Raw genomic sequence first — 16,539 nt, forward strand, 5'->3', positions numbered from 1 at the left:
CAAAATTACTGTTTACGTTTTGTATTTGATCTAAGACGTGACAACCATATAACGCATATCTATATTCAAAATTCCATTCTAAAATTGGCAGATACAAGATTATTACAAATTCTTATTTTGGTGTATTCTAGTCTTAACTCTGGAGAGCCTATATATCTGTCTGAAAAATTCAAATTGATCTCTGAAACAAGCGCAAGAGAGACAAGAATGGCCTTATCAATTCTTCTTATTCCCCACCATCGAATCTCAACTTACAACAAATCATTTGTCTTTACTGCTTGTCGAGCTTGGAATTCCCTTCCTAATCATATTAAGTCAGTAGGGAGTCGAAACCGGTTTGCAGCCTTACTGAAAGCTAAATTGCTAGAAACTATGTCAGCGATGGGTTAGTTGGGGTAGGTTTTGGAGGACGGATAGGGTGCTAGTGAATGTGTGTATGAATCTATTGTATGAATGTATGTGTACTAAATTCTTAAAAATACCTTTATTATATAATTTTGTTTTATTTTAAATGTAGTAGTTTTATTTTACTTAAGTTTTAGATTATTATATAAGGGTTAATTGTAAGACAGGGCCTTATGGCCCTAAATTCGCCCTTTTGTATATATAATACAAATAAAGTCATTTGAATTTGAATTTAACACTACAGTTTGTTTCTCTTGTTTTCCTGAATAACATTTCTATGTTAAGATATTTGATTATATTCCGATAGTTTCAATTTTATATTCTACTATTTTTTTGCTCCCATCGTGGTTATTCATAAAATTAATATAAAAATGTTCACTAATACTAAGCCATACCCCATGGAGGAACATGCATCATCGTCGTAATCTATCCCAGTATTGCCTGTATTTAAATGAAGCTTCATTCAAATCAAGTCTATAGTTCAGTTCGTTTTATAAATATCAAGCGGAGGGACAGACATATAGATAGACATATAGACAGACAGAAATCAAGTTGTCCAGCTCCTAGAGTATTCACTTGTGCATTTTATAGTTTAGTACCGCATATACTTATGGTAGTTTGATTTTAAACTTGATCAAAATATGCAGTAAATGTTCTTATATTGTTATATTTACTAGCATTGATTGAATTAAATTAAATTAGAGGCAATTTTTATTTGCTACTGGCTTTTTTGCACATCTATCTCAAGTTTTGGATTAGTTCACTAATCTGCCGGTTAACTCTGCGAATAGTGGAGATGAATTCTTTTGATATTCAAACGTACCCTATTTATTTATGTATCTCGTAAATTTTTGCAGTTTATACTATACAATATTAAATAAGCAAGTGCTTAAAATACTTTAAGCTCCTTATGATGTCTTGTGATGCAGTCTATTATTGTGAGTATGCCTGGGTCTGACGATATAAGTCTGGATGTAGAAGTTGACGAAGAAGGCAGTGATCACACATACGTTTATGATCCATATGACATTGAAGTCCTGAGAAACGTCACAGTCATTTTGGTAGAGTAGCCACAAGTAGATTATCACCAGGCCAAACTGACCCTATAACACAATTACTTAGATTTAATAAAAAAGTACAGTGTAATTTATATTTCTTGCATTAAATACTCAAATAATATAACATAAAATATCAAAACAAAACATCCCTACGTGGTTATCGAATTAATATTAGTAAAAAATTAAACTCTAGTAGAGCAACCTGGACGGAGTTTCGTTGTAAAACACCTTTATAAATAAATAATTATGTTCTGACACCCGTATGTGCGAAACTTTTAACAGAAATTGGTACATTTAAAATGAGAAATTACCGTATGCATGGCTTTGAATATAAAGATGATGGTTCTCCGAATAAGTATAATTTTTATCACTCATTTACCTCGTAGCTAAGTCAGATGATTTTTTCTCCCAAACACGACTTTCCCTATGTATCCATATTTTTCCCTATACAACCAAATGAGGATACCATTATTTGCTTTGACATTCATATGTTCTAACAGCTGATTTAAAAAACATTCTTCTGGTTTTTTGCATCGTGATAAAAAGTATCGATCATTACTAGTCTCGGAAGTTATACTGCGGGGCTTGATAGCATTTTCCTTGTTTGGCTTCGCTTCACTAGTAAATTTAACCTCACCCTGTAATAGGTAATTAAATATTTAAAAGCATCTATTATGGATGAGAACCTGTATAGCTTAAACAAGTTAGTATCTGGAATAATTATGAGCATGGTAGTTATCAAGCACATTATCTACGTACGACCAAGTTTTGAAAAATCTATATTTCATGATAAAACTGGTCTATAAATGTTATTGGAGTAGTTCAAACTACTTAAATGACATCCTTTAGTTTAATTTTAAACATGACATAATAGGCGTGCTTGTACTTGGGTATGAAAAAACCTATAATTTTAGAGACCTGAATATTGTGTCTGAGATTTTCACAGGATTCTAGACGAATGTAACAGGTAAAAAAAGTTTCATACTGTCTATTATTCTCAACGATTTTCTCATAAATAATTAACTTTTTAAGAATTAAGTTTTCTTTAGTCTTCACTCTGTTACATGCTGAGTTATCAGAGACCTTCATCTTTCAAAAGCCGTGAGTGCTGAAGTTCTTTTATCACTAGGGATTCCATATACCACGTGCACTCACAGGTGGAAGCCATCATCCCACTAATATTATAAATGCGAAAGTTTGAATGTTTGGATATTTGTATGTTTGGAGGTTTGTCCTCGAATCATGCTGAAACTGCTATACGGATTGTGCTGAAATTTGGAACAGGTATAGCTTTTGGTCTGAATTAACACTTGTTGTGCTCTTTACCACCCATAACACATTCATTTCACCAAATAAAGTCGAACTCAAATTGAAAAATTCGTTTGTTTACATTCGAAGGCTATGATAAGAACGTAAACGTGTTTTGTATTGGATCCGACAGACTGCGCTACGACACGTAATACAAAGCGAACTGATACTTAACAGCTGTTAATACTTTCAGCTGAAGTTCATCAAAGAGACATAAACATTTGTTTACATTTAAAATTTAGAAAATTGTTATTGTAAAGTGCTTGACCAGTAGTGTAATGCAGGTTGCATAGAATACGTCATTGCCTAATTTTACATTTAGATTGCACCAATGATCAATAAACTATTTAATGCGATGAAAATTTAAACGCTATTATGAAAACAACCTCATTATACAAATCCGTGGATGTTTGCAAATAAGGTAATCGAATATGTTCAGTAAAAATAATTATATTATAAGGTTTATGTAGTTTTTTATGAATTTTTAGGTTATATTTTACAAATTTTGTTAAATGTTAGTTAATAAAGACACTATCCCAATAATGTAAATTGACTCATAACCATAACAGATTTTGACATAAAAAATAATAGCATTTACAGAGGTTTTAATGTCTCCATTTATTGTGAATTGCCACAGGCAGGTTCAAGACAAAGAAAACTTCTAATGGCTCGAATATTCTTACAACAGGACTAAGAGTTGAAGTCTTACAATTTATACAGGTTAAGATAGAGTGAGCATCTAGTGGCTAAGAACTAAAACGCTTATTTAAGAAAGATACGCTATCTCAGTTCTCGGTACTTCATGACAAAACCTTTTCTGTTTCAAGATGCTTAGAGACTTAGAGCTAAGATGATAAGAACAAACGGATTTGATGGTGTGTTTTTCAGCACTTCTTTAAAATTATTAGAGTCGTTTACAAACCTACTTGTGCGAGTTTATCGTCACATTAATTGGTATTTCACATATTGCTCGCAAATAATTGGAATAGGTAAATTTCATTATTATCGTCTAATTTAAAGTGGTGTTTGGTACAAGAAACCTATGAACAACTATTTCTATCTATACTAGGTTTGAATTCGAAGAAAACATGAGTAGTTCCTACTAAACAATAGGTAACTAACTATTTTATAAGTAATTAGTATTTAACTAATAATTAACTAATATTATGTAATTAACTTATGTCATTATATTATTTATTTCAATCATGAGTTTAATTTTTGAATCAATATCATACTTTGGTAATTGTCAATAATATTTCAAGTTTTTAAATACTATAAATATTTTATTTTAAAATCTCAAGTACAGAATTTCCTTTATTTAAACTACTTAAAACTACTACGAGAAAAATTTATTCTGAGGTACAGAATTAATTACAATCAGCACAATGTTTAATTTCAGTGCTGATATTAGAACTCAAACTTTTCTGTTCAAATTGGTTAAGACTTACAATTTCAATAAGCATGGGTAATGGACATTTAGAAGATTTTTCCTGTTATGTGTTTCTTAAACATTCACTGTAAAGGATTAAAAAACTTAAATAATCTTTTGCAGATCTTTTTATAATTGCTAACAATTGTCTATTGTTATTTGACATCTACGTACAGTATAGGTTAAAATAAAGCATTTATTTGTATTTAAATTTTCAGTAAATGTACTTAAAGGTGCTTAACTATATACTATTAGTTAATTTATTAACAAAATAAATTTCCTGATTTGGAAATTCTACGTAAGGATTAACTTACAAATGTGCGTAGTTATTTTATATCTTATATCTGCAAATATACTATTCAGTATATCTGTTCTTGTCTAATTTGCCATTAAACATATTGTTGGTATTGTATTAAATTGTATTTTAATTCTAAATTATTTCATTACTCACCAGCTGGACTTTTGTTAGATGTCGTTTCCACCAAAGGTACTTCTGCATTTCTGGACCAAATGTTGCTAAGAAGTAATACGAATACATGATTGTGTGCACCATCAAGTTTATAAAAGCAGGAATTGTAGCTTGTTGTGCTAAAATAGGAAACAAAAACAATAAATTATTACAATGTTGCATTACTTCATCTCATATTTATTTATTATATATATATTAGTTTTGTTAATAATTACAATTATTATTAATTAGGTCTCCTTTGTAAATATCTGAAAATTTTATTTTCCTTCTGTAATCTTTCTTTTTTAATTTTTGTAAATTTATTGCAAAAGAATATGATTCTCGTTTCAGAAATGGTTATTGGAATATGTTATATCCAAAAAGCTTTAAAATATTATTGTATGTTATTTTAAAAAAACAATTTGTCTTCACTTCAAAAAAAAATACCGCAAGTTATTAAAGTCGTAAAACCTCCTAAGCATACAGTACGTGCTTTTCCATTTATATATTTGTATGTATCTACAATGAAAGACACATAGATAGATGAATAATTTTAGGCTTTTGGGTATTTTATGTTTCTTTAAAATTTTTTTTATTGTTATTTAGAAATAAATTCTATACTTTTTAACAAATTTGTTGAACACTGTATAAGTCTACGATTTTGCATACTAAATGAGTTTGAAATTAAAACATTAGTTATTAGTGTACTTATGCAAAACTACGACATATTTAAAATTCTAGATAGTATTAAGTTGCAGTTTAATGTATGCAATTATATATATGTAAATATAACTGAGAATCGCTTATTTGCTCCTACCTTTGATAAATCTGTTACTGTACCAAGTGAAGAATACCATAGCAGTGTGATGATACAGATGGAGAAATGTGATGTGGGAGTCCTTTTTCCTTAGCACCATGAACAACTGGAACAGGTTCATAAAAATAGGCAGGAATAATTTATTATGGTGAGAGTAGGAATTTAGAGCAGGAAATAGTTCATTATTTGTTTACTTTGGTTATTTATAATCGTCCTTTCTTCAGTGTATCATTCAATTGATTATTGTTGAACTATAGATAAAATTGGCTCATATTTTTTTGATATCTCAGAACTGTACGAAGACGCTAAATTTAATGAAGTTTATAGAAAATTAAAATTGTATTATATAACGATTAATAATTTTACAAGATAAATTTCGTTGTATTAGTTTTATTCTGTATATCTTCTTTTTCTTTGATTGCCTTAAGATAAGTAAAATAATGTAAGTGTGACTTTTCATTCACATGTGCTTGGAATAAATATATGATAATAACTTAAATAAAAAATGTCAAAATTTAATAATGGAATTTAATTGACCAAATATAGTAATTTAATACAATAGTTTTAATCGATTTCAAAACATTTAGAAAACGTGAGATTATGCAAGAAGAATGCTTCATAAATAATTCACTATGTTATTCTGTTAGGGTTTTGCAAGAATTTGTAATGATACAATAATAAAGTTAATAGCCGTTTACATTAATTTAAAGTGGTTTTGTGTATAATTCTCTGTGTTGTTTAAACAGGTTTTAAACTGTAGTGGCTTTTGTTACGGAATATCATCAAATATATTATTTATCTATTACGCAGTTTGTAAGGAAGTCCTTGAGTCATCAACTGGACGATGCACTGAGAAATAAGCTCTTTTGTGTTTGTAACGGCTTTCAATATTATAGTTTTGAGAACGATGGTAGCCAGAAGTTTGTAAATATTTTATAAATATTATTAAACTTTCATTTTTCACGGTAAGTTACAAGACGTACATCAAAAGTAGCGAATTTAAATTGATGCATGAAAATAATTTGCATCTACATTATTTATAGAAGTTCCATTTCCTGCAGTTTGATAGATAACCGAAGACACAACACTTCCAATAAACATATATCACTAATGAATTTTATTTGAAATAAAACCATAGTAGCTTTCTATCAATTGCAGATTTTAATTAAGAGATAATACTTATTTACATAAACTTTTCCCCAACAGCTTTGTTCACCAACACATAGTTATATTAGCGACGTAAGACATTGGACTATGTCAAGAGATTTCAACACGACTTCTCAAATACAGTTTACAAACATTTCAATTTTATTTATAAACGCCAGTGAATGCGGAAAGATCAACTGACCACACTTCACTCATACGATGCCTCTTAAGACCGTTTTATGGTAACTCATAACACCAAAGCTACAGGAAAAGATTTGAAGTATTTTTGTATATATTGCAAGTGGACTTATTTAAATAAATTGATATAATTGAACAATACCATAGAATATTTGAAGGGAATTATAATAATCTATACACCGTTTTACTAGTAATGCAAATTAGGTGGACATTTTAAACAATGTATATAATAGAGTAAATAGTGCCTCTTGACTGGGATTTGGAAACTTATTACTCATGGGCTTAGAAAAATATAATTTCTGTCTTTATCTCATCTCGATATCTCGAAAACGTACTTACCTTTAGACTTTAAATTGTTTATAAAGATTTTTATCTGATGAAGATCTCTACTTGCAGAAAAAAAAACTATATACTATGAATAATTTCTTAATACTAGGCACTTGGCCAAATTTAGCTGAGCGTTAGCAAACACTATCACAAGAAAACCCAGAAAAAGAATATTTATGTTTGCCAGTCTGTCTTTCCTTACAATACCTAGGGAATGAGCGGACCAATTGATTTGAAATTTTGGTACATCCTTCATTTCTGTATAGATAACAATGAGATCGATAATGGTGCATCTAAAGTTGAATTAGGTTGATCGTTAACTTTTTTTCTTTATTGGCCTTATGAGTAACCATGAAGGCAACGAATAGTAGAATGAATAAATTTGTAAACAAACTAAAAATCATCTATAACATATTAACACATGTAACACTCCTACATTAAGCCTACTTGTCCCTACATTTTGTAGTGACTACTACATGAAACCCAATGTAATGATAAAAGTGAATGTATTATGTAGTAATATATATAGAAAAAGATTCCATATATAGGCTTTAAACTCTTTACGAAACATAATTTCTTTAAGAAGTAGTATTATTATGTGTACATTTATACTTATGAAAAGAGCTAAATATTAAAAATATAGTGTTGAACCTTACGACACGAGATGTGTTTTCCTTCTACCTTTTTATTTGAATCCTTAGTAGAATCCTTGTTATTAAAAAGTACAATTTGGTAGAGGCTTCACGGGCAAAAGTGCTTCTGGTACTCATTCTGTGTTTTAGAATACGGTAGTAAGCGCATTAAAAATGTCTGTATACATTATATTGTACATTACAATTGTCTGTTTTATTTTAAATTTTAATTCTTACATTTTTTTTACGCGTAGCGAATAAAATGAAAAAAAAAACAAACTTTCAGAAATTAATCGACGATAAAAGTCACAGTATTTTTGCATTTTTTCCTTATGATACAAAACTATAAGTATATAAAACTATATCATAAGTTTTAATAAATGTAATTGTAATCAAATTTACACATGCATATCAAGTTCTGAAAACATTGGTTTATGGAAACCAATACGCAGTGCAATAGCTTTTTTAAACAAAATTTATATCACTAGTTAGAAAATTATTACAACACAAGATGTATTGTATAGATGCTAAGAACGATAGTTTTGTCATAACTGGAGGTGGGTTATAAATAATGTTATCATATTAATAATATGATCAATATTTAAAAGAGTTAATACATTTACTCTAACTTTATGGCTAATAATGAAATGCGTCACAAGCGTACAAATGTTTTAAAATTACTAACCATTAGATTCATATTTATATTTAAACCTAACATTATACATATAATAAAATACTTACTGTGTCTGCAAGATCAAGTAGCTTCAAAACGTAATAATGCCAAGAATACAGGAGAAACTGAAAAAAATATTACTCAATCAATTTATTTTCTAAATGGGAAATAACTTTTAAATACAATAATAATTTTTACGATTTTAAATATGTATGTAATATGGATGTATTTAATCATTTTTAAACTTACCATCATGTCGCCTTATCAATTATGGCCATAAATAACAAGGCGCCTGGGGGTGTAGTTTTACTATAAAATTGTGTTCTCAAATTCCATACTATAGGCCATGTCTTGCGTTGTATACGAATATTGCCTAAGGTTTTGGCAAACTATAAAACACATTTTTATATCGTTTAATATCTATATTTGTTTTTATTTTCGCTAAAAGTTTCAAAAAATGTAATGACTAGAAGACTAGTTATATGTTACTTAAAAAAAGGCCAGAAATATATATATATATATATATATATATATATATATATATATATATATATATATATATGTAATGTTGCATTTATAACCGTTAAGCACAAACGACTCAATGATTTCCACAGCCATCCCTCCGAAGTGAACATGACAGCAGTTCTTTTGGTTAGATGATATTATCTCCAGACAGTGACGGATTTGATAAGTTTAAGTAATGGTTTACTCGTAAGACATTCGTATAGACTTTAAGGTCCTCAGTCCTGGTATTGTCCGGGATGTAACCAAATTCAACACTAGTTTTAAGAATGAAATAAGACTTTTCCTTCAAAGAGTTATTACACCATCAGTTCAAATGATACTTGTAAATTAGTTTTATACGTAAAGATCCCAAATGAAAAATTAAACTAATAAACAATCCTAGTTTTTACAAATATTACAGTTCTTTTAACGAAATAACATAACTTAAAGTAACATAAACTATATTGGCTTTAATTCAAGTTTTGCATAAATAGATTTATGCATTGCTGCCTTATATGCTATATCCTGCAAATTAATAAGTTAGACTCAATTCTGAACGTCTAAGATCTCTGGTCCGAAAAAATTTTTTAGTTTCACCGTTCTCTACAATCAGAATGGAGGGCTCAAAAGTGTATCAAACCATACCGAAAAGAAGATCGATATTTTTCGAGGGTTATCTGGAGTATATTTTGAAGTTGTTCGAGTAGATTACTGAAAACATACTATAAATATTGCTTTCAAATTAGTTTTACCGTGTTTAGATAAGATATTGTAAAAAGGTTAGTATAGTGACGATTTATAAAAGGAAATCAAAGGAGTTACTTTTAATCAGTCATTAGTGTTTCTATGAATATTTGAATACATAATCAAGTAAATTATCGGATGTACTGGCGTAGAACATTATCTCTAAAAACTAGTTTATAAGTGGCTTGTAATACAACAACGTTTCCATACCTTTTTAACACGGATTGTTAAAGCAACTGTACATAATTATATTTTTACAATTTCTAAAAACTTGCTAAAACGGTGCATAGAAAATGAACGCCTCACAAAAGTACACTCAATTCCAAAAGATGTAACAGATTTTCTATATTTTATTCACCTTAAAATACTTACGGTATGCCTCAGGTTCCTAATGTTGTCGGGGTCATCCAGACGGCAACTATGATGCACGAGGTAATGAATTGCACCAGGAGTCAAAAACAACTGAAACATGAAAAATGACGTGGTTATTTAGATTGTATTGGGCAAAAGTTTCAATACCAAGAACAATGTATTGCGTTTTCATTTTGAATATAACGTTTGATTCTGAACGAATAGACTGACTATTATTCTGCTGGTTTAATATACTGGGGTGTTACTTTAGCATGAGGTGTGAAATTTCGAGGTTGAGCTCACCTTTCCTATCATCCTTTGAAATACGATATACCTCACATTCCTTACCTCTTCGTGCACGTTCCCTCTAAATAGTTATGGCCACTTTGTGTGTGTCTTTTTCAAAGTAATTGTATCTTTCGTTTAGAATCAAGTTAAATTATTTAACGTTTAAAAATAATCACGAGTGGCATTTCGCTCACGGGAAAGATAATTTTAACCATGCAGTTATTTTGTAGTAACCATTTGCTAAAATGTGTGTAAATAATGCAGTAGTTTCTGTAACGGTTTCATTTAGGCAGAAAGGAAGGCCTTAAACTACATTTTAAACATCAAAAACTTATATTTTAATGGAGTATCAAAGTTTTATTTACTGCATAAAAAATACACTCTTAAATTTAACATGATTACAAGTTTTTAGGCATTTCACGAAGTTAACGTATAAAAAGTAAAAAACTATAGTTTAAATATTGACCAATTATTCTCTACGTTAAAATGCGAAAAGGACTTATAACAAAGATTAAGACTACACATATAACCAAAGCTAATCATCATATGGCGTTGACTACGCAACAAGTTGTCAATGAAAAACTCAAGCTTACGGGATATTCTTCAGTCTTTCTCCTTCCTTTGTGTGTGCGAAAGTGGTTTTTAGCGCAGTTGTTCTGTGCAGAAGCATGATTTCTAATATATCCAATTTTTTCGTTTTTTTTATATGTACCATGGTCAATTTTTTCTGTTTCCCTTGATATAATCGCATTCTAAAATGGTTAATGCGATTGGAATTTACAGAAAACGAAGTCTGGGTAGGTTAATGTACGATACTTTACTGTAATTAGGACCATAAATCTGCTCAATATCACTTGTTATAATGAATGCAGAATTTCCACAATATTCAATCCCTTTGGCCAGACGTTTAATACTATAAGGATAAATGAATTTCTATCTCTCCCCAATGGACGCCATAGCCGAAAGAAATGTTCATAGAAAACTGCTTCTCTTACAATCTAGAACATACTAATAACAATCAGAATGTACCTAGGAGTAAAATAAATATATTACAAAATTTTTATAATTGACTGTATTGAAATACATTAAACGTCCAAAATGCTAAAGTCTCAAGTATTTGAAATTTTTAGGAATGATTTAGAATGTCTTGAAACTCGAATTTCTTTTATAATATTTAAGAGTGCCAATAAATCATCAGCGTCAGAAATGTATTTAAAACAGCAACTAATCTTGAAACCTCTATTTTTGGATTATATTGCAAATTAAGCTTGTTAAGTCCACTTAAGACCAAAATCCAGTATTTATTACGGTTCTTTTTAAGACATTAATTAATACTTACCTGGGATAGAACGTAAGCATTGTAAAGTATCTGAAGTAAGTTATAAACTCGCATGATGTTTTTGAGATCAAAAGGTTTTCTGTCTGCCATAAACCGAGGTCCCACTCCGAGAACCACTGAGAGATACACCATCAGGGCCGACACCATAGGTACCGGTGACTGAGTTAGCACCCAGTCACTAGTTATACTCTCTGGAACACAGTATATATTGAAAGGTAACGTACAAGAATTCTTAAGGACAAAAATTTAACAAACTAAAACACATGTAGTATAAAAGATTTCGTGTAAAATCAAATTTTGGTAAAAAGTGTTTATCATTGAAAAATGTGCTACTCTTCATACGAATTCATTTTTTTGTCACAACTTAACCAGTTTCATCTTAAAAGTAATAAAGTACAACTCTAAAATACACTTAATACGGCATATATTACTTATTTTTACTCAACTTATATATCTGAAAATAGTTAAGTTCGATAGAATAATTTACAGAAACCCTATTATATTATATTTGGGAGTGCCGATGGCCGAGCGGTCTAATTCGTTGGACTTTGGGTGTGAGTTAGAGATAACGCATGTTCAAATCCTGTCTGTGACCGTTGCACTTGTTATCAGTACAATCAACCTCGTACTGTATCGACTCTCCCCTTTATTCTGTTTGATAAGATCCTCGCACAGGCCAGTGGCCCATGAGGACGGACAGAATAAGACTTAAAAGGGGATCGGCCTCTCCTTTGTTTAAAGAAAATATTTATATTTTATGTACCAAATGTTGCAAGAAGGAAGTCTGTTACACAACGGTACATAGCCTGTATGATTTGAAACCCAGATTTGTTTCACAATTTTCTATAAGATTTCTGAGAAAGCATTTTTTATTAATTTTGGACGTATGTTTTTTATCATTTTAGTAGAAGACTGCCTATTGTAATAGTGTAGTATCCGAGCGAGGTAATTAATAATCATATATTAAATTTATCAGATTAATTTGATAAATATTGCTACACTTTTCCTGGAGTCAAATCTTTCCTAAACAGTGTTTTCTAACCTTTAATCACCTTTACAAGTCAAGATTAATTAATACAGTAAATAAAAATACTAATAACATGCATTATTATTTTATTTTTATCCGTTCAATTTCCTTATTTATAATGGCTTGTATTGTGTGATACAAAAAATATCAAATAAATATCAAATTCCCAAGTTGCCTACATAATTTGGCCAAACTCAATGAACAATTCCTTCAAACATAATTATTTGTAATAATATTTAAAATATACACAATTTAAGGGTTTAAATTATGCTGTAATAATTACTTTTACACAAGCAAACAATAGGATTAAGAACAGGCTCCGGAAGGGGACGCACCAACACGGTAGCTTAGCTTGGTAGTAGCTTGGTAGCTGATGAATCTCCCATGATCCCTGCGCTACGATTACAGTCTGGATCCGACCGGAACTAACCGGTGTACACTGGTTTGTGCAATATTAATGGGGACATGTACACAGACCTGGTATCACTGAAAGCAGTCTACAGATCTATTGAGGCTGCACAATATATTTGTCCGGGATACTAATTACTGTTAGGCCACCCAATTTACAGGAGTGTCATTAGCATGGTTGCATTCTGTATTCTGAAATGGCCTATTTTAATTAGCTTCCATGATCATTTCTTTTATTCATGATTAGGCTGATAAATGAACAATTTATAAAAAAGTCACTTGTGTAATCCAGCTCAAATTTAAATAGATATCACATCATAATACTACGTGGCCTAGTGATGAATATTCAGTGGGGGAGGTCCAATGTTATATAAAGATCAATCATTAAATACGGTACATGAAAATTTTTTTTTAATATTTTCATTATGTACAGTATATTACTCATACAACACTAATACCATCATGTGTACAGTTTTAACATAAGAACCTACCCGGAAATGATTTTAAACGTTCCAAAAATATTGCGATCAAAATAATTCACTTTTAAATATTTTTTTAACTGTACTAAAAATTAGTAAGCGAATTTGATTTCTTGTTTACAGTTCCTTTGTCCTGTATCAATCAGATAGACTGTCTATAGTTGAAAATTTCATTTTCTTATATGTGTCATTTAACATGTTAAAAATGTAATGTAGTTGTACTCAGGTTTGTTTTAAAACGTATTTATTCTGCTATTTCTCCTTGCCATCATGGTTATTCATAAGTCCCTCACCATGCATGTTTTTTATAGCGCTCTAATGCAAAATCAAACGGTGAGATATTTACTATAATTGAATTCAATATCGCCTATGTAGAATTGAGGTTTCTTGCATAATTTTAAGTCTACAAGTCAGTTTTTTCTTGAGAAATCGTATTGATAGACAAACGGAAATTAAATGTTCTGAATATTTGAGTTGCAGGCTTCGATAATGCTCAGCGTCTAACATAAAGAATGTAGTGGACATTTATTTACGACTTAATTGAATAAAATATTTCATAAGGAATATGTAATAATGGTTTTTTATTTTAGTTGTTTATTCTAGTAATATAGAAAACATATGAACTTTAGAAGATTATGACCAAAATTTAGTTCTTTCTTTTAAAAATAACAAACGTAAAATATGCTAAATCAAACGTACTTGGCCCCACAATATCTTAACGTTTAGTTTTTTACGATCCAGGCTAAGTTAAAATTCGTTGGTATGTAAATAGCTGAACGTTTATCATTCGGGTAGTATGTAGAAAAATCTCAGATTTGTATACATATCTTTATTATCTTTATTTGCATGACCAGTCCTCCCCTGTCCTATTAGCTTATATTAAACCTATCAACTTTAGTTATTCTTCCTTAATACTTCATCTAAATCAACTTTACTAATACAAGCTGACATTTCGGTGCGAGCACACGTATATCCCGAATCAGACATTTATCTACTGATTTATAAGTTCCAAAAATCAATATTTAATACATTACATCGCATTTGCTTTTGTTTATCTTGTAATTTTTATTCCCCGCCTCTATCGTTGTATTCCTAATGCCAGATATCCCCACGTTTATTCTAAGTGAACACATTGATTGCCGAAAAAGGCCAAATAGTTCTTTATGTACGAGCGTAACAAATACTAAAAGTAATTTAACATTGATTGTAATAAATTGTTTCAACTTACAGGCCTGTCTTTCTCTCTTTGATATAAGTTGTAACAGAATTTAATATTTTTTAAAATTCTATTTATTAAGCTAATATCATTCGTACTTGTAGGTACAATGCGTTAAAAAATTTGCATTTCAGAGATATTCGGTTATTTTTATTTATATAACAGTACGTCATATTACTAACTTATTTATACTAAGAGTAAATTCTCATAATGTTGAATGATAGGTCTCCCCTTAGAGGTATTCATGATAAATAATAGTTATTTGTAATGTGTATACGTATAAACAAAATGTTTAAACTCTATTTCTATAAAACTAGTTTTTGCTACTTCACTTAGGAATAACTTGAGCATGGTCTTATTCCAGGCCAGGAACGAAACGCTCATTCAGGATACAAAATCACGCTTTACACTTTGGAAGATTTAAATATAGTTTTGACAGTAAATTATAGAAAATGAAAGATTAAGGAATTATTCCCCTAGGACATATACTGTATTGCACTTTTTACACAGGTTTGGATATTGAAGCCTGAAATGGCATAGCTCTCTCATATATAACGAATTGAGAGATAAAAATTATTTAGAGCATCTACTTGTGTCCCTCTAGTCCCATTTATAAATCTGTATACTAAACGGATATCAATGATAAACTGGTATTTTTTTCAATTATTAAGATATATAAAAAAAATTCGTCATTTATTAGTCGAAATACCATTGATTAGTAGATTCTCCAATATATATATATATATATATATATATATATATATATATATATATATATGTATGTATATATTTGCAATGTAAATTGCCTCAATCTAACCAGAATTATTAAAAACTTATATATATATATATAAATATAGCTTATAAGATATAAACGTATTACACTACATACCTTTATCCACCATTAAGTAATACCGTACTGATGAAGGACTGGTATCGTTAGAATATCCTGCGGCACTAACTTCACCCATAGCAACAACTGTATTCGCACCAGCACAGGGAAATCTTGACTAGTATATACTGCAAGGAAGTCATACTCTATTGCAACTCTAACAAAACACAGTTCTCTTTTCCATTGACAGTTTTTGTCACACTATCATTGAACAAAGATAAAATTTGCAGTCTTGATAAACTAGTTCGTTCAAGGTGATCTTGTAGGAATGCAGCTTTTTACCTCAATAAGCTTTAAATTGTGTAAGTCCCATATAAACAATTTTACAATTGTGTAAGTTCAAGTTCAAAATATACTGTAAGATCATCTATTATTTTTTATTCGAAGATAGCATAAAGCTGTTTTAATTCTGTAACAATTCCTGCTAGAAATTCATTTACATTATTTGACTTGTTTTTTATAGTATGCGTAAAATCCAAGAGTTTTTTTTTTCAATAAACAATTAAATAAAATTTAATTTAAACCTGCTCCTTTACTATTTTCATAAAATAAAAATTAATGTAAAACTTAATATAATAATGTTAGGAAAGTTCTCTGAATAGGCTTGCCTGTTAAATATCATGTAAGTTAGTATTAAGTTCATCAAGTAAAAAATTATATGTTTACCGTAATACACCAATAACAGCTGTTTTAATCTTAAGTTGGTGAGTAGAATAATTGTTCCCTCCTTACAATACTGATAAGAAAAATCAGTTGGCACTGCATGAAAGTATTTTTAGTGCGATAATGTAAAACTTTGTAATTTGTTTTAATATAAGTAAGTACAAAAAAACAAAGCTGCGCTGGCTATGCT

At 29.7% G+C, this 16,539-nt stretch overlaps 1 protein-coding gene across 1 annotated transcript; it reads right to left on the minus strand.

Moving 5' to 3' along the window:
• Positions 1 to 630: 630 nt before the first annotated feature.
• On the minus strand, positions 631 to 15,797 carry LOC124356045 (elongation of very long chain fatty acids protein 7-like). The gene is made up of 7 exons (XM_046807205.1): positions 15,687 to 15,797; positions 11,668 to 11,858; positions 10,062 to 10,151; positions 8,510 to 8,566; positions 5,466 to 5,571; positions 4,652 to 4,788; positions 631 to 1,508 (listed from the first exon to the last, which is right to left on the minus strand). The coding sequence occupies exons 1-7, from the start codon at positions 15,763 to 15,765 to the stop codon at positions 1,314 to 1,316; spliced, it is 855 nt and encodes a 284-aa protein (XP_046663161.1). The 5' UTR covers positions 15,766 to 15,797; the 3' UTR covers positions 631 to 1,313.
• Positions 15,798 to 16,539: the final 742 nt, after the last annotated feature.

The sequence above is a fragment of the Homalodisca vitripennis genome, chromosome 1, assembly GCF_021130785.1.
Source record: "Homalodisca vitripennis isolate AUS2020 chromosome 1, UT_GWSS_2.1, whole genome shotgun sequence".
NCBI classification, from domain to species: domain Eukaryota; kingdom Metazoa; phylum Arthropoda; class Insecta; order Hemiptera; family Cicadellidae; genus Homalodisca; species Homalodisca vitripennis.